This window comes from Oncorhynchus mykiss, chromosome 2 (assembly GCF_013265735.2).
Source record: "Oncorhynchus mykiss isolate Arlee chromosome 2, USDA_OmykA_1.1, whole genome shotgun sequence".
Lineage (NCBI taxonomy): Eukaryota > Metazoa > Chordata > Actinopteri > Salmoniformes > Salmonidae > Oncorhynchus > Oncorhynchus mykiss.
Window position 1 is genome coordinate 66,469,130 of NC_048566.1, and position 26,051 is coordinate 66,495,180.

General features: G+C 43.2%; 1 protein-coding gene across 2 annotated transcripts; it reads left to right on the top strand.

The window, feature by feature from the left end:
• Window positions 1–4,676: 4,676 nt before the first annotated feature.
• On the top strand, window positions 4,677–25,953 carry LOC110494247 (protein spire homolog 2). 2 transcript variants are annotated; one of them, XM_036953684.1, is made up of 16 exons: window positions 4,677–4,835; window positions 4,963–5,469; window positions 7,733–7,776; window positions 7,984–8,361; window positions 8,478–8,552; window positions 10,297–10,461; window positions 10,636–10,722; window positions 13,047–13,167; window positions 20,475–20,641; window positions 20,740–20,956; window positions 22,170–22,279; window positions 22,408–22,545; window positions 22,634–22,701; window positions 22,917–22,974; window positions 24,308–24,405; window positions 24,826–25,953. In XM_036953684.1, exons 2-16 carry the CDS (start codon window positions 5,175–5,177, stop codon window positions 25,067–25,069), a joined length of 2,265 nt encoding a protein of 754 aa, XP_036809579.1. In that variant the 5' UTR covers window positions 4,677–4,835; window positions 4,963–5,174; the 3' UTR covers window positions 25,070–25,953. The 2 variants fall into 2 exon arrangements, with proteins under 2 accessions (XP_036809579.1, XP_036809580.1); XM_036953685.1 differs by having other exon boundaries at window positions 4,685–4,835; window positions 22,917–22,944.
• Window positions 25,954–26,051: the final 98 nt, after the last annotated feature.

Sequence of the window (26,051 nt, forward strand, 5' to 3'; positions counted from 1 at the left end):
CCCGAAGCCACTCCTGCGTTGTCTTGGCTGTGTGCTTAGGGTTGTTGACCTGTTGGAAGGTGAACCTTCACCCCAGTCTGAGGTCCTGAGCCCTCTGGAGCAGGTTTTCATCAAGGATCTCTCTGTGCATTTTTGCCTCAACCCTGACTAGTCTCCCTGTCCCTGCCGCAGAAAAACATCCCCACAGCATGATGCTTTCACAGCCATGCTTCACCGTAAGGATTGTGCCAGGTTTCCTCCAGACGTGATGCTTGGCATTCAGGACAAAGAGTTCAATCTTGGTTTCGTCAGACCAGATAATCTCGTTTATTATGGTCTGAGAGGCCTTTAGGTGCCTTTTGGCAAACTTCAAGCGGACCGTCATGTGCCTTTTACTGAGGAGTGGCTTCCGTCTGGCCCCTCTACTATAAAGGCCTGATTGGTTGAGTGCTGCAGAGATGGTTGTCCTTTTGGAAGGTTCTCCTATCTCCACCGGGGAACTCTGAAGCTTTTTCAGTGGCCATCAGGTTTTTGGTCACCTCCCTGACCAAGGCCCTTCTCCCCCGATTGCTCAGTTTGGCCAGGCGCCCAGCTCAAGAAAGGGTCTTGGTGGTTCCAAACTTCTTCCATTTAAGAATGACGGAGGGCAATGTGTTCTTGGGGACCTTAAATGCTGAAGACATCTTTTAGGTACCCTTCCACAGATCTGTACCTCGACACAATCCTGTCTCTGAGCTCTATGGGCAATTCCTTTGACCTCATGGCTTGGTTTTTGCTCTGACGTGCACTGTCAACTGTCGGACCTTATTTAGACAGGTGTGTGCCTTTCCAAATCATGTCCAATCAATTGAATTTACCACTGGTGGACTTCAATCAACTTGTAGAGACACCTCAAGGATGATCAATAGAAACAGGATGCACCTGAGCTTAATTTTGAGTCTCATGGCAAAGGGTCTGAATACTTATGTAAATAAGGTATTTCTGTTTTTAATTTTGTTCATAAATTTGCAACAATTTCTAAAAACTTGTTTTTGCATTGTAATTATGGGTTATTGTGTGTAGATTGAGAAATACAATTTATTTAATTAATGTTAGAATAAGGCTATAACGTAACAATGTGTAAAAATTCAACGGGTCTGAATACTTTCTGAATGCACTGTAGGTCCTTGTTTTATAGCCTACTAGGCCTACATGTTGAAATGTTGAAGCTTCTTATTACGATAGCCTACTTCAAAACCAAAAGGTACTGTCACGAAAGTAGATGGGGTGTTTGTTAAATTATCTTTATAAAAAAAAAAAATTACGGGGGTGAATTTGGAGCAGCAGTTTCTTTTTTTTCTGTGAACACTGAGCGATTTTTAGCGAAATAGGGAAAAGGACTTTGAGTTCCGGAGCAGTGCGAAAATACTGTCATGTCTAGATGGAATCCAGCTTTTGTCAAATGTACATTAAAAGTGTTTCCTTTTTCATATTAGCTAACCATTTTCCAAACCTTAACCTATTTCAAATCAAAGTTTATTTGTCATGTGCGCTGAATACAACAGTTGTAGACCTTACAGTGAAATGTTTACTTACAGGCTCTAACCAATAGTGCAAATAGTGCAATAGTGCAAATTCTCCCAACCTACCAGGTGATTTATCCAAACCTGCTGCACAAGTTCTCAAAACTTGCTATGAAAGGTGAATTCGGACAAAACCTGGATCCCTTCTGGCCATGACCTGCAAAGAACGCTCCTTGTGCATGAGTGGGATTTCCGATTGTCCTTGCTTTCAGGGATCATTGGGACAAACATGGTCTCTTTCTTGCTTCCTGGAGTAAGGCAGCTCCAAAATGCAGGTGTTTCAGCCTAGCTCAGTACTTTCTGAGGTAGAGGGGCAGCCAGTGGAAAATGCAGAGCGGAGGCATTGGTAATCTTCTCTAATTGTGCTGTGATATGCTCAGTGTTCTGTCACTCATGGGGACACTACCTCACCACAGAATCTACAGGGAGAGCTAGGCAGTTCAAGACCCCTTGGATGCTGACATAGGCTGTATTCCAAACACTTAACAGACACACCCTCTCCCCTCAGTCCTCAAATTAAGTGGACACTTCTGATGACGTATCATGACGTCTGACGAGTTTACACTTGCAGGGCAAGGGGTGAGGGAGGAAGGAATCCATATTGACGTGAAGGTTTTACGTTTTGGCTGACTTTTCTTAGCGGATGTACAATCAAAGGGAATTGAATTATGGGGCGTTTCAGGCCCCGAAGTGAACATAATTATACTCTCGCAAACTCCATTAAAAACGAGGGCTGAGGGGCTTACATTGCAATCTTCCCTTTCTTGGCTAATCATTTGGACCGACGACAAATATGGCTGCAGGGACTCTCCCAAGATCATAAGGCGAGGGAAGTGGACAAGGGTGTGTCTTTTATGAGTTTGAAGCTCAGCCATAGATTTACATTAGAAGTGCCCATCCAAGAAGGCTCAAGGTCATTGGCCACAGATGAAATTACGTCAAATCATGCTATATCTACCGTAGCTTTGATTGTACTGATCATGTCAACATTTTTTAAACTTATTTTTTACTTATCTATTTTGTACTTAACACTTTTTTTTGTTCTTCTTAAAACTGCATTGTTGGTTAAAGGCGTATAAGTAAGCATTTCACTGTAAGGTCTACCTACACCTGTTGTATTCGGAGCATGTGACAAATAACTATTTGATTTGTTCCTACTTTCAAAATCTTAACAAGCAAGCTGTCACATCTGTTCCTGCTACGCCCTCTGGTGGTAGTCTGGTGTCTCCTTGACCTACAGTTCTTTCCCTGTTCTCTATCTCCCTTTCTGTTTAATTGTGTGGTTGGAGACAGGTGTGCTGGAGTCAGAGCAGATCCCTACCAGCTGCAACTCATCCATAAATCAAGACCTCTACATATACCCATTCCTGCCACTCCCACTCTGCCAGATTGTAATCTCTGCTCATTCAGTTATCATTCTAGCCTTTTGTCTATTCTCAAGATCCTGTTGCTCTGCTGTGCTCATTTTCCTGCTTACACCATTTTTGTCCTCTCCTTGCAGTTACCTCTCTGGCTCCTGTCTCCTGTTCCACATCTCACCACCAACCACCTTGCTCTGGATATCACTCACCACCATTACCTTGGATTCCCCTCAGGACCTGTTCTACTCAGCCAACTCCAACCTCACTCTACTCTCCTGGTTTTTGCAACTCATCTGAGCTACCCTGGTTCTGCACTCCCCATTTCTCTGTGTTCAATAAACATTTTTGTGCATTCATCCCGGCTTCCTCTTCTGAGTTCGCTCTTGGGTTCCCCCCTTCGCTCAGCGTAACACAAGCTAGACAAGCAGTCATCATCATGAATTACGTAGACAATCTACTAGCAAATCCTTTTCAATCCTTGTCATATGAAGAGAAATTATAGACAAAATGTATCGGTGCTCATCGGCCATTGGACATTGCACAACAAGTCGGAAATGTAAAATTCAACAATGAGTGGTTCAGAAGTAATCAGTGTCTAACTGCAAGCGTTGCAAAGCAATCACTATGTTGCTTCCCCTGCCTGCTATTCGGTTAAGAGGGCCTCTTTCTAGAGCTTCAACCTGAAGATCACTGGTTCAACATTGTTTTCCCGGTAGTCTTGAAAGGGCCATAAATCCAGAGAATGACAGACTTTGATGACAGAGTTTGCCCACAAGAAGGACAGTAGCGACACATTACTGTTCAAGTGAACATAGCACAACAACAGTCTATGGCTTGGGTGGCTGGAGTTTTTAACAATATTCTGGGCCCCCCTTTCACACCATCTGATAAAGAGGACCTGAATGGCAGGGAGCTCGGCCCCAGTGATGTGATCGAGGGCAGTGCTGTTGCCATACCAAGCAGTGAGGAGGCCAGTCAAGATGGTCTCAATGGTGCAGCTGTAGAACCTTTTGAGGATTTGAGGGCCCATGCCAAAACCTTTCAACCTCCTGAGGGGGAAGAGTCGCCGTTGTGCCTTCTTAACGACTGTGCGCCTGTGTGTGGACCATTTTAAGTCCTTAGTGATTTGGACACTGAGGAACTTGAAACTCTCAACCTGCTCCAGTGCAGTCCCATTAATATGGATGGGGGCGTGCTTGTCCCCCCTTTCCTGTAAGCCCACGATCAGCTCATTGGTCTTGTTGAGGGAGATGTTGTCCCGCCACCACACCTCCTACTTGTCTCATCGTCCGATGTGATCAAGCCAACCACCATTGTGTCGTCAGCAAACTTGATGGTGTTGAAGTTGAATGTGGCCACGCAGTCGTGGGTGAATAGGAGGGGACTAAGCACACACCCCTTTCGGGCCCCCATGTTGAGGGTCAGTGTGGCAGAGGTGATGTTGCCTACCCTACCACCTGGAGTCAGCCCCTCAGGAAGTCCAGTTTCCAGTTGCAGAGGGAATTGTTCTGTCCCATGGTCCTGAGCTTGGAGGGGACAATAGTGTTGAATGCTGAGCTGTAGTCAATGAATGACATTTTCAAGCAATGCTTATTACAAGGTTATTACTTATTTATAAACTACACTATCCTATATTAACTAATGATGAACAGTCTATAACTACTTATAAACCCTTTCCAAGCTCTTATTTGTAGTCAGCTGGCTATTGTTTCCTTGGGCCTACATATGGGTTGAATGTCATGAATGAGTTTCTGCATGATGCACTGCTTCTGTTGATCGCCCTGTAGCCTACTTTGATAGGATGGTGGGTTCAATATTTTGTGGGTTGGTTGGATGATGCTCTGGATGAGTGAGACAGGGGCGGAGCACAGCGGCTGTTGGGATACGCTGCAGTGGAGCCAAAAATCTGGGGAACCAGACTGTCAAACCTAAGGTTATGGTCTATTCTCTCAATAACAATAAGCTTTAAAGATGAATATATCTCTTCATCATTGTTTACCACGTATGGTCGGTCGCTGGTCAAATATTTTCAACAAGTTTTCCCCTTTTTCTCCTTGCAGGTTGATTGCGACACTGGCGTAAGGTTTCCGCCTCCTCTCCTTTCGGCACTGATTGAAATTCATGCAGATCAAAGATCGCTTTCGTTTACTGTTATGGTAACTCGCAGCTGCGGCAGTTGAGTTGGCGTGCTGTGGGGAAGGAAGGAACTCGGCGGGAACAGATAATGGCCTCCGAGCCGGCGGAGTAATGGGATCGGTCGCCTACCGCAGTCATGGCCAGATCAACAAACAGAAGCGCCAAGGATGGAGATTCCAGGGTGTCTGCTCCCACGGACCGGGCAGAGGCGCGGGACCTGAGCGACCCCAGAGAACTGTCTCTTGAAGAAGTGCTGAAATCCTACGAGCAGCCCATAAACGAGGAGCAGGCTTGGGCGATGTGTTATCAATGCTGTAGCTGGTTGAGAGTGCCGCGCCCGGCCACTGTGACTGGTGGAGTTTACAGGGTGAAGGGCCCGTCCTCTATACTCCTACTCAGGGATGGGACGGTTTCCCCAAAGCAAGAATCAGGTAAGAGAGCTCTGTTAGCTCATCTTATTTATTTATCTAACTTCCTGACTGCCATGTGCTGCACCAAAATACCTTCATCTAAACTGTAGCCTACAATATAATTTATTATAGGCTTTTCAGCTATTGCTCAATGAATTTGATAGGCTATTGATTCCCTATTTGTAGGCTATAATTGCAACATGGTATATTGTTTTGAATGGGCAATTTACAATAAATGTGTCAGTCGCACTCCCTCCCCACACAGGGATGGCTTGGATTGGCATTTATTGTTACAGTGGAATTCCCCCATGTATCGATTTGATACAGAAGGTTTAGACATATTGTGCAGATTTGTAATATGTTTACCATTCACAAGTGTTTCGGTTAAAGGATCCCTTTGGATGCCAAGAAAATACCTGGGTGCACTATGGGCTCAGGGCCCAAAGAAAAACTATAAAAACAGAGTTGCTGGCGTAACTAACTGGGCCATGGCATGATAAAATAAAGGATACAATTGGGAGTGGAAAGAGATTGTAGGCTAGTAGATTACGAAATGTTGCAATATTATTAAGGGCATGGAAATAACACAAAAAGTAGAGAACAATATGAAATCAGCTTAGCATTATGCTAATTTTCTATTTCATTTTAAATAGGTTACTTTGTAAGAGGTAATACAAGTAAAATTATGTCACAAGTTGGACAATAATTCATCCAATAGTTTAGGCTATAGATCAGTTGCTGAGACAGAGTTGTATAGGCCCGAATATATAAATACTTTGTCGTTTTTATTATTATTGAACAACGACAAAAGTATATAAAGAACAATGTAAATCACAATTAATAACAGAGACAGTATTGATAGCTCACTACAGCGTCACTGTGGTCATCTTGTCTTGGGAGTTGTTTACTTAGGAGGGGTGTTTCTTGGATGTTTTTGTTTACATTTATGGGACCATTTACAGAAGATAAAACAGCAACAACAGGATATTACTGCATATGTATGGCACGTGTTCTTGCTGATGACCCAATTGTATTGCATTATTGATGCAGTTGGTCTGTATGGGTAGAGTTGAATACATATGTTGTTCTGAACTTTCATCACACATCACAACCTGTCTGGTCATCACAATTACTTAACCCTGGCAAATGAATGAGTAATGAAGTAGGCTACAGGGATTGTTGGTTAAGGGTTAATGTTAGCCTACTAAGGGTGTGTTTTATACTGATTATGAATGAGGTCACCAGGAAGTTGATGTATCTTTATTTGGATTGGACCTGGTGAGGTCACTAGTAATCTCACTCTCTCTATATTCTGTCCCCCGCTCTCTCTTTTCCCTATAGTTCTCTCTGATATGCCTGTATTTATTTTTGAACTCCCTCTGTTTTTTATGTACATTTCTTGTCCCCCATATTTCCATGGCAACAGATGACATGGTCCATAATTTGAGTGTGGGGGAAACCACAGGGGCAGCAGAGATAAAACAGTACCAAAATAGATGAAATCTTGAAAACATTGCCTGAAAGAGAAATAAGGCTGTGTTTACACAGGCAGTCCAATTCTCATCTTTTTTTTCACAAATTGGTCTTTGGACCAATCACGTCAGATATTTTTCAGAGCTTATCTGATTGGCCAATTAGTGAAAAAAATATCAGAATTGGGCTGCCTGTCTAAACGCAGCCAAACTATCATCACCAGACATGCACAAGATGAAAGACTCCATGTTCTCTCAGAGACGCTGTCTGTGTCATTGGTTACATGAACCTGACCGGCCATAATGAAACCTGTCTTATGGTTCAGAAAGGATCTATTACTCTGCTTCTGATGGGCTTGAATAGAAATGTCTTCACCCTCCTGAAAGAGAACAGTACTACCACTTTGTGTCAGGCAGACTCTTTGCCCACGGCACAGATATATTTAGATAGTCTCTGTTTCTCTAGACCTGGCCCTGCTTTCAGTGCTTTGTTCTGGACAGAAAGAGCAGCACTGACCCCTCACCCAGGCCTCTCCACCAGTCTCCGGTTCTGCAGGGCTGCTGTGCTGAACGTGTAGTTTCAGGCCTCCCAGGTGTCATTAATGACATCTGAGCCCTGCGCTTCCCTGTACACACAGAAAACTGAGCCGCTACTGGCTAGCTGAGTTGTGAATGCAGCACATGAGATATATAGAATGTAATGACTGTGAAATGAAAAATGCGCATTCTAGAGCCATAAAGGGATCAAAGAGGCATAAAACACTTTGTTGCCAAGGTAATGCAGCTGCATGCCTACTTTCTTGTCTTCATAGATGACACAGATGGACCTCCCCTTCCACCAATCACAGAGCGCCAGGTGAGTTTCTGAACCCCTCATCCCCACCCTGTAATATACAACCCACTGTCATAGGTGAATGGCAGTCTTTTCCCTCTTTTATCAACTATAAGGACACGTCTGCTGTGCCAGTCTCCGTATTTGGAGCTGGCTCTTTTCCCTCCACCTCAAGGTCTCCAGCTGTTCAGTCCTATTTATTTCCTCTATCACTTGCTTCTGTTTCCTCAGCTGGTTCAGTCTCTGGGCGTGGCCATCTACCAGGCCCTAGACTGGGGACTGGATGACAGTGAGGAGCGGGAGCTGAGTCCTCAGTTGGAGCGGCTCATTGAGCGCATGGCAGGAGGAAATCATAGCCTGCAGGCTGACTCCGGCGGTGGCAACGGAACAACAGATGAGGGCTACAGTGGACAGGAGGAAGAGGAAGAGGAGGGAGAAAAGGGGGCTATAAGACCAGTGTGTACATTCAGCCAGGTGATGACGCTGTGCACCTCCAGATTGGCAAACCCTGCTCTTGCTCCGGAGCACTACCAGGCTGTGTGCAGAGCCTTGTTCGTTGAGACTCTTGAGCTGCAAACCTTCCTGATCAAAATCCGAAATGCCAAGGAGGTATGTTCCCGATTTGTCTCTGTATCAAAGATTACAGAGCCGTCATGTGTAAAGCTCTGAAGTAATTGTTAACTGAATAGTTGTGTTATCATCAGTGTATTATCATTTCACTGTAGATGCTGAAGAAGATCAATGGAGAGGATCCTCAGGAAGATCAAGCTGAGATCGATGCACTGAAACACACAGACTGGGTGAGATTCAGGGATTGTGTGTGTTGTCTGTGTCACTGTGTGTGTAGGTGAGGATATGTTCTTTCATTGGGTTGATGGGGTGTGCGAGGTACATGAGAGCTTATGTGTGACACTGCCTTCAGAAAGTATTCACACCCCTTGACTTTTTCCAAATTTGATTGTTTTACAAAGTGGAATTAAAATGGGTTTATAGCTGTGAGGGTTTCTGGGTAAGTCTCTAAGGTCTTTGCATACCTGGATTGTACAATATTTGCCTATTTTTTTTTTTTTTAATTCTTCAAGTTGGTTGTTGATCATTGCTAGACACCAATTTTCAAGTCTTGTCATAGACTTTCAAGCAGATTTAAGTCAAAATTGCAACTAGGCCACGCAGAAACATTCACTGTCATCTTGGTAAGCAACTCCAATGTAGATTTGGCCTTGTGGTTTAAGATATTGTCCTACTGAAAGGGGAATTTGTCTCCCAGTGTTTGTTGGGATGAAGACTGAAACAGGTTTTCTTCTAGGATTTTTTCTGTGTTTAGCTGTGTTCCGTTTCTTTTTATCCTAAAAAACTCCTTAGTCCTTTCCGATGACAAGCATACCCTTAACAGCCACCACCATGCTTGAAAATATGAGGTGATACTCAGTGATGTGTTGTGTTGGATTTTCCCCAAACACAACGCTTTGTATTCAGGACAAAAAGTTAATTTCTTTGCCACATTTTTTGCAGTATTACTTAAGTGCCATGTTGCAAACAGAATGCATCTTTTGGAATATTTGTATTCTGTACAAGCTTCTTTTTTTCACTTCTTTTCACTCTGTCATTTAGGTTAGTATTGTGGAGTAACTACAATTGTCACGCCCTGACCATAGAGAGCCTTTTTATTCTCTATTTTGGTTAGGTCGGGGTGTGACTAGGGTGGGTGATCTAGTGCATTTATTTCTATGTTGGCCTGGTATGGTTCCCAATCAGAGGCAGCTGTTTATCGTTGTCTCTGATTGGGGATCATATTTAGGCAGCCATTTCCCCACTGGGCTTTGTGGGATCATGTTTTTGTGTTGATGCCTGTGAGCTCTACAGAACGTCACGTTTCGTTGCTCTTTATTGTTTTGGTGAGTTTCAATTAATTAAACGTGGAACTCTACGTACACAGCGCTTTTTTCCCCCTTCCTCAACTGCAACTGAGTTAGGAAGGACGCCTGTGTCTTTGTAGTGACTCTGTATTGATAGACCATCCAAAGCCTAATTCATAACTTCACCATGCTCAATGGGATATTCAACCTCTGTTATTTTTGTACTTTTTTAAATGTACATTTATCAATTGCAAGACATTAAAAAACCTCCCGGGTCTTTGTGGTTGAATCTTTGCTTAAAATTCACTGCTCGATTGAGTGACCTTACAGATAATAGTATGTGTGGGGTACAGAGATCATATTAATGAACTATTGAATAACACTGAATGAGTCCATGCAAGTTATTATGTCATTTGTTAAGCACGTTGTTACTCCAACACTTATTTAGGCTTGCCATAACAAAGGGGTTAAATACTTATTGACCGTAGACATTTCAGCTTTTAAATGTTTTTTTGTGTGAACATTTTCTACAAATATAATTCCACTTTGACATTATGGAGTATTGTGTGTAGATCAGTGACACAATCTCAATTGAATCCATTTTAAATTCAGACTGTAACACAACAAAATATGTCAAAAGTAAAGGGGTATGAATACTTTCTGAAGGCACTGTATATGTGTATTTCAGACTCGTCTCTGGGTCCAGTTGATGAAGGAGCTGAGACAGGGGGTGAAACTGAAGAAGGTGCAGGAGCATGAGTTTGACACACTGCCCACTGAGTTCAGCCTCACTCCCTTTGAGATGCTCATGCAGGATATCCGCACCCGCAAGTTCCAGCTGCGGAAAGTCATGGTGAGCTGGGTATTGGTACTGATAGATTCTTGATCAATGGATTAGACAGAATTAACACAGAATTATGCAACCTATAATTCAACCCATTTTCATGGGAAATTTAGTGATTAATGTATGACAGTAGTTATTTCTCCTGTATGTATCTCCCAGCCCTCACTCATTTTCTCTCTGTAGGAGGATGGTGACATCCCCACACGAGTGAAAAGAAATGCCCATGAGTTTATTTTGGACTTCATCAGGTCTCGCCCTCCACTGAAACCAGTGAGTGTCCCTTCAATTACATTTTATTCTGTTGACTAGGGTGACCACATGTCCCGGATTGTGCGGGACAGTCCTGCATTTTGTCCCTTTTTCCCGCAACCAAACAACCATGTCCTGCATTTTATTAACAAATTCAAACACCATTAATTTGGAAGAAAAAAAAACTTCATTTGTCCCATATAGTCACGTTGGCTTATGAACAAATGTATATAATAAGGATGTAGTACTGGTGAGGTTAAACACTTCTCCAATTGTTATTGAGATCTGATATTATGTGTAGCGCAAGACGAGACATAGGCAATGTCATAGGCCTATCATAAACCAATCACATTTTTTAAATCCTTTCGGGCTAAATTCCAGCTAAACTTGGAGAGGACTATGGAAGTCCAAAGAGGACATATGAATAAAGAAAAGTTGTCACGCCCTAACAGTAGTTATCTCTGTTTTCTTTATAATTTGGTTAGGTCAGGGTGTGACTAGCGTTTTTGTATTGTCTAGGGTTTTTGTATGTCTAGGGTTGTTGTAGGTCTAGGGGTTTTTGTATTTCTATGCTGGCCTGATATGGTTCTCAATCAGAGACAGCTGTTTATCGTTGTCTCTGATTGGGGATCATATTTAGGTAGCCATTTGGTGTTTGTGGGATCTTGTCTATGTGTAGTTGCCTGTCAGCACTCGTTTATATAGCGTCACGTTTCATTTTGTTATTTTGTTAGTTTGTTCAGTGTTCATTCTTTAAATAAATAAGAATGTGCGCATACCACGCTGCGCCTTGGTCCGATGCTTACGACGAACGTGACACTCGTTATATCGAGATCAAGACTTATTTATCTCAAGATCACAACATAACAAAAGTTGTTTTGTTGACCTCACGAGATAAACTCTATAAATAGGAGTGGACGTATTGATGGTAGATTGACAGCAGTGTCATTGTGGACCAAAGACTCTGCAAAGATCTAAGACCTTTCATTAGGGCACATCTCTTGTAGGTAGTCATGTGCTAGTGTATAGACCTGGGCCTTCATATCAAAGCTCTGGCAATGAAAGGCAAACAATGGCATACTGAGGAATTACAAATTACAAACAAACTGCACATGTTACAGTATGTGTCGGGTCAGTAAGCTGATTTTTATAGCTGGATGAATGGTGGAGCTGTCCTTCAGCACCACAACATTTTGCCCACCATTTATGGCTGAAATGACAAATAGACTGTAATATTTAGAAACCTCAACATATGATTCACTTCACCTGTTTTACTATTTATATTTTTCTGTACTACTTGTTAATTGTTGTTTGTAACTTTGTTTTTGCTGCTATTGACAGGCCAACCTCCCTATTAAAGAGATTAAAATAAATCTATAATGGTAGACTGGTAAACTTTCGTTAACTTTCATTGGTAGTCTGCAACCACAGTTGTGGTAACTTTCCTTGCCCTGAACATTCCAGATTCAATCCGTTTAAAATAGTAGTGCAACTGTACTTTTACATCTTTAAAATGGTATTGTATTGGAGCCAAAACTGGAAGCCATCTGTAACTGACAGACATAATGCAAATTCTACCTGGGTTAATCCTTAATCAAAATCAAAATGGATGTGCTGATCCAACATGGGCTCTGCCTCCCCAGCCATACTGTCAATCTATCATCAATAAGTCCTCTCCTATTTATAGTTGATCTGGTGATCTCAACAACAAAAAAATGTTTATGTCCCAATCACAAGAAATGTATTTTGTGATGTCAAAACGAGGGATTTTAAATTGTTTTATTCATATGTCCGCTCTGGACTTCCATGATTGAATCAGAATACAGGAAGGCTATAAAGTTTGTTAACACTGCTCTAATGTGCTCACAAAACAGTAACTCAATGCAGATTTGGACGTTTCGCCGTAAAACGTGAAGAATTCTCATTTACGAGAAAGTGATGATGGCCTATTTTGAAAATGAGGTATGCCTAACTTGGTGTTTGAGGGTATGTGGGTATATGCCCACACAGTATGTGCAGAAATTGCAATTGGAGGATGCATTTTATGCATATTCTATAATGATATTCAATAGGCTACATCTGTCGATCCAAATTTAAGAAATGATGATGTCATTAGCACTACACCATGAGCGGGGTGACAAGAAAAGGCTACACTGTGCCGCGAAATCATCCCGCATTTGAGTATTTTAAATGCGATCACCCTTCTGTTGATGTGACTGCACTGTGCCAGTACCTTGTGCATAGACTGGTCAGTGAGACACAGTCTGAGACTGGGTCCTGTGTGTCTGTGTTTGTTTCTCCTGTGTTCTCAGTCTACCTGTGTGTTGTGTTGTGTTGCATGCTAGGCGTCAGAGCGCAACCTGGCCCCTCCTCCTCAGGAGCAGCAGTCCCTTCACGAACGCGTCCTCGCTGAAATCAAACAGGAGCGCAAACTGAAGCCTGTGGACTCACCCGGCTCCAAGAGATGTATGGGCATCACTGCCAGTGCATTAACACTTAGAACTATATGGGTCGTTCTTCAATTATGGTGGCATTTTGGAAAAAATGTACTTCATTTTTTAAAATTGAAATATATTCCCATTCTAAATCAACTAATATGGTAGCTTAATGACTTAATTTTTTTTTACCATTATGATAACATTGTGCCTCCAGTAGGAGTAGTAACACTCCAGTAGGAGTAGTAACACTCCAGAGTAGTAACACTCCAGTAGGAGTAGTAACACTCCAGTAGGAGTAGTAACACTCCAGTAGGAGTAGTAACACTCCAGTAGGAACACTCCAGTAGGAGTAGTAACACTCCAGTAGGAGTAGTAACACTCCAGGAGGAGTAGTAACACTCCAGAGTAGTAACACTCCAGTAGGAGTAGTAACACTCCAGTAGGAGTAGTAACACTCCAGTAGGAACACTCCAGTAGGAGTAGTAACACTCCAGTAGGAGTAGTAACACTCCAGGAGGATTAGTAACACTCCAGTAGGAGTAGTAACACTCCAGCAGGAGTAGTAACACTCCAGAGTAGTAACACTCCAGGAGGAGTAGTAACACTCCAGCAGGAGTAGTAACACTCCAGCAGGAGTAGTAACACTCCAGAATAGTAACACTCCAGTAGGAGTAGTAACACTCCAGCAGGAGTAGTAACACTCCAGAGTAGTAACACTCCAGAGTAGTAACACTCCAGGAGGAGTAGTAACACTCCAGAGCAGTAACACTCCAGGAGGAGTAGTAACACTCCAGGAGTAGTAGTAGTAACACTCCAGAGCAGTAACACTCCAGGAGGAGTAGTAACACTCCAGGAGTAGTAGTAGTAACGCTCCAGGAGAAGTAGTAACACTCCAGGAGTAGTAGTAACACTCCAGGAGTAGTAGTAACACTCCAGGAGTAGTAGTAACACTCCAGGAGGAGTAGTAACACTCCAGGAGTAGTAGTAACACTCCAGGAGAAGTAGTAACACTCCAGGAGTAGTAGTAACACTCCAGGAGTAGTAGTAGTAACACTCCAGGAGGAGTAGTAACACTCCAGGAGGAGTAGTAACACTCCAGGAGTAGTAGTAGTAACACTCCAGGAGGAGTAGTAACACTCCAGGAGTAGTAGTAACACTCCAGGAGGAGTAGTAACACTCCAGGAGTAGTAGTAGTAACACTCCAGGAGGAGTAGCAACACTCCAGGAGAAGTAGTAACACTCTAGGAGTAGTAGTAACACTCCAGGAGAAGTAGTAACACTCCAGGAGAAGTAGTAACACTCCAGGAGGAGTAGTAACACTCCAGGAGAAGTAGTAACACTCCAGGAGTAGTAGTAACACTCCAGGAGGAGTAATAACACCAAGGTCATCAATCCTTTAAGAAATATATAATCAAATTTTATTGGTCACGTACACGTGTTTAGCAGTTGTTATTGAGGGTGTAGTGAAATGCTTTTTATATATATTTTATTTATTTTAAAAAACGAACCTATGGAGTTGTTTTAAGATGTTCATACCTTGAATTTGACCTTTACTACTATAGCCCATAGAAACACATTGAATAACACATTCATAAATGGCAGAAAAGACAGTCAAAAAATAAATCATGAGGAATAAAGTATTGAAGTGTTTTTAAGAAAGCTCAGGAAATAGTTTTCTTGTACACGTTTAACTTCTTATTTTTGTTTTCATGAGGAGAGCGATTTTCGAGATTTGTCATGGTCTGACAAACACCGCTGTAATTCGGTCACCTTCCACCGCACATGTGGATGTGGTGGATTGAGACACAGCCCAGGCAAAAGAAAGATATATTCAGCTTAAACTGACAGATTTGGATTGGGATTTTTCAAATGATGTTACTTAGATTGATGCAGGGGTGCATCAATACACTCTTAATGATTTGAAACAATGCATAAACATAAAGTCTGGCAGTATAAAGGACTTGCATTATGTTTTATCATTGATAAACAGATCAATATAAAACAAAAACATGTATGATGTGTAACTGGTAAGTGTCTTCACTGATAATTTCACCCTTACCCAGTCTGTAATACCTACATGTTTCAAGCAGACCACCATAGTCCCTGTGCCCAAGAACACCAGGGAAACCTGTTTAAATGACTACGCCCCGTAGTACTCACATCTGTAGCCATGAAATGCTTTGAAAGCCATGAAATACGTTTTAACAGAGTCCCACTCGGCCTATGTCACAACTCTCCTTCCATGGCAATAGATAACAGTAAAACTCCAGCCAGCATGTTTAAAAAGGTAAAAGTGACACCAAATCTCCCAGCTCACATCAACACCATCATCCCAGACACCCTGGACCAGCTCCAATTTGCATATTGTCCCAACAGATCCACAGATGATGCAATCTCTATTGCAGTCCACACTGCCCTCTCCCACCTGGACAGAAGGAACACCTACAGTGGGGAAAAAAAGTATTTAGTCAGCCACCAATTGTGCAAGTTATCCCACTTAAAAAGCTGAGAGAGGCCTGTAATTTTCATCATAGGTACACTTCAACTATGACAGACAAAATGAGAAGAAAAAAATCCAGAAAATCACATTGTAGGATTTTTAATTAATTTATTTGCAAATTATGGTGGAAAATAAGTATTTGGTCACCTACAAACAAGCAAGATTTCTGGCTCTCACAGACCTTCTTTAAAAGGCTCCTCTGTCCTCCACTCGTTACCTGTATTAATGGCACCTGTTTGAACTTGTTATCAGTATAAAAGACACCTGTCCACAACCTCAAACAGTAACACTCCAAACTCCACTATGGCCAAGACCAAAGAGCTGTCAAAGGACACCAGAAACAAAATTGTAGACCTGCACCTGGCTGGGAAGACTGAATCTGCAATAGGTAAGCAGCTTGGTTTGAAGAAATCAACTGTGGGAGCAATTATTAGGAAATGGAAGACATACAAGACCACTGATAATCTCCCTCGATCTGGGGCTCCATGCAAGATCTCACCCAGTGGGGTCAAAATGATCACAAGAACGGTGAGCAAAAATCCCAGAACCACACGGGGGGACCTAGTGAAGGACCTGCAGAGAGCTGGGACCAAAGTAACAAAGCCTACCATCAGTAACAGCCTACGCTGCCAGGGACTCAAATCCTGCAGTGCCAGACGTGTCCCCCTGCTTAAGCCAGTACATGTCCAGGCCCATCTGAAGTTTGCTAGAGAGCATTTGGATGATCCAGAAGAAGATTGGGAGAATGTCATATGGTCAGATGAAACCAAAATATAACTTTTTGGTAAAACTCAACTCGTCGTGTTTGGAGGACAAAGAATGCTGAGTTGCATCCAAAGAACACCATACCTACTGTGAAGCATGGGGGTGGAAATATCATGCTTTGGGGCTGTTTTTCTGCAAAGGGACCAGGACGACTGATCCGTGTAAAGGAATGAATGAATGGGGCCATGTATCGTGAGATTTTGAGTGAAAACCTCCTTCCATCAAATCAAATCAAATCACATTTTATTTGTCACATACACATGGTTAGCAGATGTTAATGCAAGTGTAGCGAAATGCTTGTGCTTCTAGTTCCGACAATGCAGTAATAACCAACAAGTAATCTAACTAACAATTCCAAAACTACTGTCTTATACACAGTGTAATGGGATAAAGAATATGTACATAAGGATATATGAATGAGTGATGGTACAGAGCAGCATAGGCAGGATACAGTAGATGGTATCGAGTACAGTATATACATGAGGTGAGTATGTAAACAAAGTGGCATAGTTAAAGTGGCTAGTGATACATGTATTACATAAGGATGCAGTCGATGATATAGAGTACAGTATATACGTATGCATATGAGATGAATAATGTAGGGTAAGTAACATTATATAAGGTAGCATTGAAGATGAAATGTGGCTGGGTCTTTCAGCATGACAATGATCCCAAACACACCGCCCGGGCAACGAAAGAGTGGCTTCATAAGAAGCATTTCAAGGTCCTGGAGTGGCCTAGCCAGTCTCCAGATCTCAACCCCATAGAAAATCTTTGGAGGGAGTTGAAAGTCCGTGTTGCCCAGCAACAGCCCCAAAACATCACTGCTCTAGAGGAGATCTGCATGGAGGAATGGGCCAAAATACCAGCAACAGTGTGTGAAAACCTTGTGAAGACTTACAGAAAACATTTGACCTCTGTCATTGCCAACAAAGGGTATATAACAAAGTATTGAGATAAACTTTTGTTATTGACCAAATACTTATTTTCCACCATAATTTGCAAATAAATTCATAAAAAATCCTACAATGTGATTTTCTGGATTTTTTTTCTCATTTTGTCTGTCATAGTTGAAGTGTACCTATTATGAAAATTACAGGCCTCTATCATATTTTTAAGTGGGAGAACTTGCACAATTGGTGGCTGACTAAATGCTTTTTTCCCCCACTGTATGTGAGATTGCTGTTCATTGACTACAGCTCAGCGTTCAACACCATAGTGCCCACAAAGGTCATTAGTAAACTAAGGACCCTGGGACTAAATACCTCCCTCTGTAACTGGATCCTGGACTTCCTCCCTCTGCAACTGGACTTCCTGACGGGCTGCTCCCAGGTGGTAAGGGTAGGCAATAACACGTCTGCCACACTGACCCTCAACAGTGGGGCCCCCCAGGGCTCCCTATTCACCCACAATTGCGTGGCCACGCACTATTCCAACACCATCATTCATTTCGCAGATGACACGACGGTGGTAGGCCTGATCACCGATGAAGATGAGACAGCCTATAGGGAGGAGGTCAGAGACGTGGCAGTGTAGTGCCATGGCAACAACCTCTCCCTCAACGTCAGTGAGACGAAGGAGCTGATCGTGGACTACAGGAAACGGAGGGCCGAGCATTCCCCCGTTCATATTCACGGGGCTGTAGTGGAGCTGGTCGAGAACTTCAAGTTCCTCCGTGTCCATATCACTAAGGATCTTTCATGGTACACACACACCAACACAGTCGTGAAGAGGGCACGATAAAGCCTCTTCCCCCTCAGGAGGCTGAAAAGGTTTTGCATGAGCCCTCAGATCCTCAAAACGTTCTACAGCTGCACCATTGAGAGCATCTTGATCTACTGCATCAACGCTTGTTATAGCAACTGCTTGGCATCCGACCACAAGGCACTACAAAGGGTAGTGCGTATGGCCCAGTACATCACTGGGGCCGAGCTCTCTGCCATCCAGGACCTCTATACGAGGCAGTGTCAGAGGAAGGCCCTAAAAATATTTAAAGACTCCAGCCACCCTATTCATAGACTGTTTTCTCTGCTACCACACTGCAAGATGTACCTATGCACCAAGTCTGGAATCAACAGGACCCTGAACAGCTTATACCCCATGCCATAAGACTGTGAAAATAATTAGTTAAATAGTTACCCACAGGAGGCTGGTGGCACCTTAATTTGGGAGGATGAGCTTGTGGTAATGGCTGGATCAGAATAAGTAGAATGGTATCAAAAACATCAAACACATGGTTTGATGCCCTTCCATTTGCTCCGTTCTAGCCATTATTATGAGCTGTCCTCCCCTCAGCAGCCTCCACTGTAGTTCACCAAATAGCTACCAGGACTATCTGCATTAAACCCTTTATGCACTAACTATTTGTTTTACTCATCAATCTATCCTCTGCTACTGTTTATTATCTATCCTGTTGTCTAGGCACTTTATTCCTTTTATATGTACATATCTACAGTGAGGGAAAAAAGTATTTGATCCCCTGCTGATTTTGTATGTTTGCCCACTGACAAAGAAATGATCAGTCTATAATTTGAATGGTAGGTTTATTTGAACAGTGAGAGACAGAATAACAACAAAACAATCCAGAAAAACACATGTCAAAAAATGTTATAAATTGATTTGCATTTTAATGAGGGAAATAAGTATTTGACCCCCTCTCAATCAGAATGATTTCTGGCTCCCAGGTGTCTTTTATAGAGGTAATGAGCTGAGATTAGGAGCACACTCTTAAAGGCAGTGCTCCTAATCTCAGTTTGTTACCTGTATAAAAGACACCTGTACACAGAAGCAATCAATCAGATTCCAAACTCTCCACCATGGCCAAGACCAAAGAGCTTTCCAAGGATGGGCTACAAGACCATCGCCAAGCAGCTTGGTGAGAAGGTGACAACAGTTGGTGCGATTATTCGCAAATGGAAGAAACACAAAAGAACTGCCAATCTCCCTCGGCCTGGGGCTCCATGCAAGATCTCACCTCGTGGAGTTGCAATGATCGTGAGAACGGTGAGGAATCAGCCCAGAACTACACGGGAGGATCTTGTCAATGATCTCAAGGCAGCTAGGACCATAGTCACCAAGAAAACAATTGGTAACACACTACGCCGTGAAGGACTGAAATGCTGCAGCGCCCGCAAGGTCCCCCTGCTTAAGAAAGCACATATACATGCCTGTCTGAAGTTTGCCAATAAACATCTGAATGATTCAGAGGACAACTGGGTGAAAGTGTTGTGGTCAGATGAGACTAAAATGGAGCTCTTTGGCATCAACTCAACTCGCCGTGTTTGGAGGAGGAGGAATGCTGCCTATGACCCCAAGAACACCATCCCCACGGTCAAACATGGAGGTGGAAACATTATGCTTTGGGGGTGTTTTTCTGCTAAGGGGACAGGACAACTTCACCGCATCAAAGGGACGATGGACGGTGCCATGTACCGTCAAATCTTGGGTGAAAACCTCTTTCCCTCAGCCAGGGCATTGAAAATGGGTCGTGGATGGGTATTACAGTATGACAATGACCCAAAACACACGATCAAGGCAACAAAGGAGTGGCTCAAGAAGAAGCACATTAAGGTCCTGGAGTGGCCTAGCCAGTCACCAGACCTTAATCCCATAGAACATTTGTGGAGGGAGCTGAAGGTTCAAGTTGCCAAACGTCACTCTCGAAACCTTAATGACTTGGACAAGATCTGCAAAGAGGAGTGGGACAAAATCCCTCCTGAGATGTGTGCAAACCTGGTAACCACTACAAGAAACTACAAGAAATGTCTGAACTCTGTAATTGCCAACAAGGGTTTTTCCACCAAGTACTAAGCCATGTTTTGCAGAGGGGTCAAATACTTATTTCCCTCATTATTATTTATTTATCTATTTTCTTTCTCTCTGCATTGTTGGAAAGGGCCCATAAGTATAAATAAAATTTGATTGGACTATTTGTCCTTTAAGTGTTTTTCATGGTTGCAAATACCACAGCGATTCAAGAACGACCCATACACGTAGCATCTACCTAGCGTGGCATGTATTCTAAATGTGTTTGAGAGTTCAGTGTTTGTGTTTTGTGTTTCATTCCCCAGCGTTTGGCTCCTTGCCCTGTCTGGCACCCACCTTCCCGTGTGATTTCAAATCTACTTCCTGCATTGACCTGTCAGTCTCAGAGCTTAGGTCCCGCCCCCCATCTCATCCTCGTGTTCTGCTCAAAGCTCCTACTCTTCAGGAGATGGAGGAGATGAGTATTTTGGAGGTGAGAGGAAAGAGAGAAGATCACCATCTACCAATTAAGCCTCTCACACAAGAAGTCATGTTCCATTTCCTCCTCCTCCTGTCTTGTTGTTGCTGCAGGATGAGGAGTCTCCAGGAGAGCTCTGCCGGGCTGAGAGTTTTCCCACATCCATGAAACGGGACCGCTCCTTCTCTGAACATGACCTGGCTGAGCTCAGGGGGGAGATTCTCCCCTCACTGTCCGAATCCGCCCATCTGGGAAGGGCTGTGTTGTGGAAGGGGGAGAGACCACGGTCACACACACTCTCAGGGGCTGGGCCACCCCCCACGCACAGAGGTCAGTATGCTCACTGAGCCTCCTTTCACTGCAGACAGTTTCAGGTCTTGGTCAACAGAGGGAGACATTTACTGTATTCATGTGATACTGTAGCTCCAGTCATTAAGCTAATTACTGTAATCAGTTTATGAAACAGATATTTTGGTATTTTTGCCATGTCAAATATTTATTTATGTTGAAAAGCAAGCCTGACCAAAAAATCATATAATTGCAAATAAAACACATTGGTGTAAACTGTTAAAAAATGTAAAATAAATAAATAAAATGCAATAGAGTTTGTTTTAGGGCTTCATGATGGATATAATAAACTTATAAAGCTGTACAGATAAGAACTAGATCCATAAAATGCTAGGAGGAAAACAGCTAATGGGTTTGATTGATTTCTTACGCCCCTTGATTGGTGAGACGAGGGAGATGTGTTGACCATAGTTAGTTAGTAAGTAAGTTCTCCATCTCCTTACACAAGCCTTAGCCAGAATGGAGGCCCTTACCCCCAATCTATCCCCTTAACTCTCAACTTTCCAATCTCAGGGCGGACTCTGTAACCACAAGCCGACCGAGTTGGTTTTGACCTGGTTTTGACCATAGTAGGAGAGAACAAAAACAAATGGGGGTTCAGTGAGTTGTCGCCACTCTTTTAGGGGAATGTCAACCCCTTCTCATCACAGACTTGTCCAAAATGTAGTGATGAGCAGCTGATTTACATTAGCCTACATTTAGCCTGCTGTTGTTTGGTCCTTGGTCTAATCGTAAGACTTGGCTGTGGTTAAACCCCATAGGAGTCTACAGCCATGTCACAGGGTTAGTACTCGCTCCTGCTTCCTTTACATTTAGCATTGGCACTTATTTAGTCTTAGAGGTTACATCACATACAAAGTCTTACTACTAATAACTCCGACCCCAATTTAGTTCCCCTCTTGAATGTCAAAAAAGGATCTGCTGTGATCTTCTTGCAAGTGTTCCTGCATGCGTTATACTCCACCAAAAACAAACAGATAAAAACACTAGATGTCACCACTCATTTATTTCATTGACAGCTCATTTTTAGCCTACAGCTTTAAATGTTCAGAGCTCTGACTCAATAGAAGAACATCATGGACTGTGATTCAAAGCTTTCTTCCTATTCGTCCTGTCTCCCTCACCTCCCTCCCTCCCTCCCTCCCTCCCTCCCTCCCTCCCTCCCTCCCTCCCTCCCTCCCTCTTCCTGTGCCAGGCTGGGTGCCCCTCTCCCCTGCCCGTATCTCTCTCAGCTCAGTGGATGAGACCACAGAAGGGGCAGAGACTGGCTCCAGCTCTCGGGGTGGCTATAAACCCAAGTGGATGGTGAGTGGCCCATTGTCTTTGATCACCTCTCCACACTGCTTCCCCTGGGTGCTCCACTTCAACCTGACCTGACTAATCTATGTGATCTCCTATCTACCTACTCAACCCCTCTCTATATCCCTGTGAAGGAGGAATTCAGTCACCCAGTGGAGAGTCTTGCCTTAACAGTCGATGAGGTCATCAATGTGCGTCGTGTGCTGGTGAAAGCAGAGATGGAGAAGTACCTCCAGAACAAGGAACTGTATTACAATCTGAGGAGAGGCAAGGTACAGGCAGTTACATCAAATCCTTTCATATTGTTCTCTCAAAGCCTTATGAGCGAGGTTTTATTGATTGTATATGTATGTGTCCCAGGTGTGCTGTTGCTGCAGAATTAAATTCCCCCTCTTTTCCTGGCCATCCACCTGCCTGCTCTGTAAAAGGTCAGTAAACACTACACAGTATGTAGTGTTACATTAGTACATGCGCCTTTTGAAATAACACCATATTCAATTCATTTAAACTTGGTCAAGAAAAACAAGAATAATGTTGCTTTTTCACATTCCATTGTGGGTTTGATTGAATAGCGCCATATGTTTTGTTGGCAGTGTAATTCAGGGGATTCTTAGCTCTGTCCCTGTGGTTCTCTCTCCTTCAGGTCTGTCTGTGGATCCTGTAGTGCAAAGGTATCCTACAGCCCCTTCCTCTTTGACAGTGTAAATGCAAATTCATGTTTTTGGAATGTGTCATGTTTTCACAGTTCTTTCTGCTAATGTGGTTTGTATTCAATATACAGTATATATCTTTAGACGAGCAAAATATGTTCTGTGGTGGCTCATAATATTATTCTGTGCTTTTAATCATGTCAATTATTTTAATTTGTACCTCAGTCATCAAACCATTTGGATTTGTGTTTCTGTGCTAAATAGGTTTTAGGTCTGGGCTGTTGTAGTTTGTCGTGTGAGATTGTGGTTTGTCTTTGCTGTGTTGTTCTGTTTTGTAAGTTCATGGTTCTGAATATATACAAAAAACGTAAACGCAACAATTTCAACAGTTTTACTGAGTTACATTTCATATCAGGAAGTCAGTCAAATTAATTAATTAATTAGGCCTTAATATATGGACTTCACATGACGGCAAGGGTGCAGTCATGGGTGGGCCTGGGAGGGCCTAGGTCCACCCACTGGGAAGCCAGGCCCAGCCAATCAGAATGAGTTTTTCCCCACAAAAGGGCTTTATTACAGACAGAAATACTCCTCAGTTTCATCAGATGTCCCGGTGGCTGGTCTAAGACGATCCCGCAGGTGAAGAAGCTGGATGTAGAGGTACTGAGCTGGTGTGGTTACATATGGTCTGCGGTTGTGAGGCCAGTTGGACGTACTGCCAAATTTTCTAAAACAACGTTGGAGGCAGTTTATGGTTGAGAAATGAACATTAAATTATCTGGCAACAGCTCTGGTGGACATTCCTGCAGTCAGCATGCCAATTGGACACTCCCTCAAAACTTGAGACATTTGTGGCATTGTGTTGTGTGACAAAACTGCAAATTTTAGTGGCCTTTTATTGTCCCCGGCACAAGGTGCACTTGTGTAATGATCATGCTGTTTATTCAGCTTCTTGATATACCATACCTGTCAGGTGTATGGATTTTCTTGGCAAAGGAGAAATGCTCACTAACAGGGATGTAAACAAATTTGTGCACAACATTTCAGAGAAATAAGCTTTTTGTGATATAGAACATTCTTGGTTCTTATAATCCAGCTCATGAAACATGGGACCAACACTTTACATGTTGTGTTTATTTTTTTGTTCAGTATAGTTTGTGATTGTGCTTTGAGGTTATGTTGAGGTTGATGTTTTGTGACATTGTTTCTCCCTCATTCTCGCAGCTCTGTCTTCTCATATTTCCTAATCTTATTAAGTCTGCCATTTCCTCTTCACTTTCTCCTGCAGATATATGATCTCTCTCAGTTCTTCAAATGTCCTACTCCTCTTCCTCCTCACCCATGCCCATTTTAACTATATATTTTCCCTCACCCTCTGCCACAGATGAAGATTCCTTCCAAGAAGATGGCCCACATCCCAGTCTACACTGTGGGCTTTCACAGCAGCCCAAAGAGCCATGGTCGCAAGAGTGAGGTTTACAAGTGAGTCTTGTTTACCTGTACAGTATCTATTTCAGTCTATTTGAGTTACTTCATGGCCACTGAACTGGATCTCTTTACCTCAGCAGAGGACGTCTTTGCTCACCCCGGCCAATAGTAACTCACATGCTTAATCCAATCACTTGCCATCCTCTAGATCTCTCAGCATTTGTTATGTAACTCCTCCATTTCACTCAGATCTCTAAGTAGCCATTATGTAATATTTACCCATCTGATTACTCCGCAGTCAGTCTTTAATGTCCCCCTTTAGGCCATTATAGATGGGTAGGGCCTAGAGTTGTTCCAAACCATGGGCCCTGACCGGGAAAAACTCCAGGCCAATGCGACCTGATCAGAGTGTTCCTGGTCATATACTCAGAGCACTCCACTGAAGGGTTATAACACCTGTCTCCCTCTCCACAGATCTTTGCGTACTCTCTCCCGCCGGTCTGTGGAGGAGGAGTTCCCCCACCTGTACGCCCATGGCTGCAGCCTGCGGGATGTCTGTGTGGACTGCACCAAGTTTGTGGCTGATGTCATCTCGTCCAGTCGCAAGAGCCTGGACATCCTCAACAACACTCCCAAGAGGGAGAGTGCTACGCCCAAGACACACCCCCAACCTCATGCGTCACCACATCCGCCCACCTTGAAGAGGAAGAACAAGTGAATAGATCCGACTGTTGGTTTTTCCTGCGCCTCCTTAACAGGGTTGCACCTGTGCTGCACGACTAGCCTACTCAAATACCCCACCATTCCCCCTAACCTGCAAGTATCCCCTCCTCCTGCTGAAGTGCTTGTTAAGGGTTGTTCCTCCCCCACTCCACTGTGGAGGTTCATAGGAGGATATGGCCTAGGAACAACAATAAGTCTGCCTCATCACAGCAGTGATTACTTCACTCACTGGTCTGATACACAGCTGAAACTGAGAGAGAGGACGTAAGGGAGAAGTGGAGGGCAAGCAGAGAAGGGAGGCAAAACAGAGGGAGGAGGAAATGGGTGAGAGAGGAAGAGGTAAGGATGATTGGAAAAAGGAGATGTATCTACTGTAGGAGCCAAGAGTTTGGTTTAGACTAAACATTTAGCTCCCTAGTTGCCTTGTTGTAGTTGTGAAACACCAAAATAACACATTTTAACTGTAAACGCACCTTGCCATGACACACCTTCTTAGAACACTGGATTTTTTTTCCTGGAATTTTAAAATAACACTATGGCAAGCTCAATAGAAGAGATATTTCACTATGACAATAGTTGTTGGAATGTGCTAGGATTGTCTGTGGTCCAACTTAATGATGCATGGTGACATTGTCTGTACGACTGTTTGAATGTAACCGGGTCTGAGAGGACTAGTAAAGGTCAGTTCTGGGTAAAAGAGATCCTGAGAGAGACCATTCCTGTTGGCACCACACGGGACTGGACCCCAGCCGTCTATCTCTGCTGCTTCAGAATTACATTTAAGCCCCCTCTCTCACCCTCGATGGTCCTGTGAGATCTGCTCTAATTTTCTAAACACTAAGTAAACCTCAACTGCAATAAATCTAATGTAACCATGAAGTACTATGTCTACAGTGTGGATCTGTCCATCCTTCCATAGAAGGTTAAGTAAGCATTATACTGTATATTTTTATATAACTGTTGAAGCCTAGTTTTCC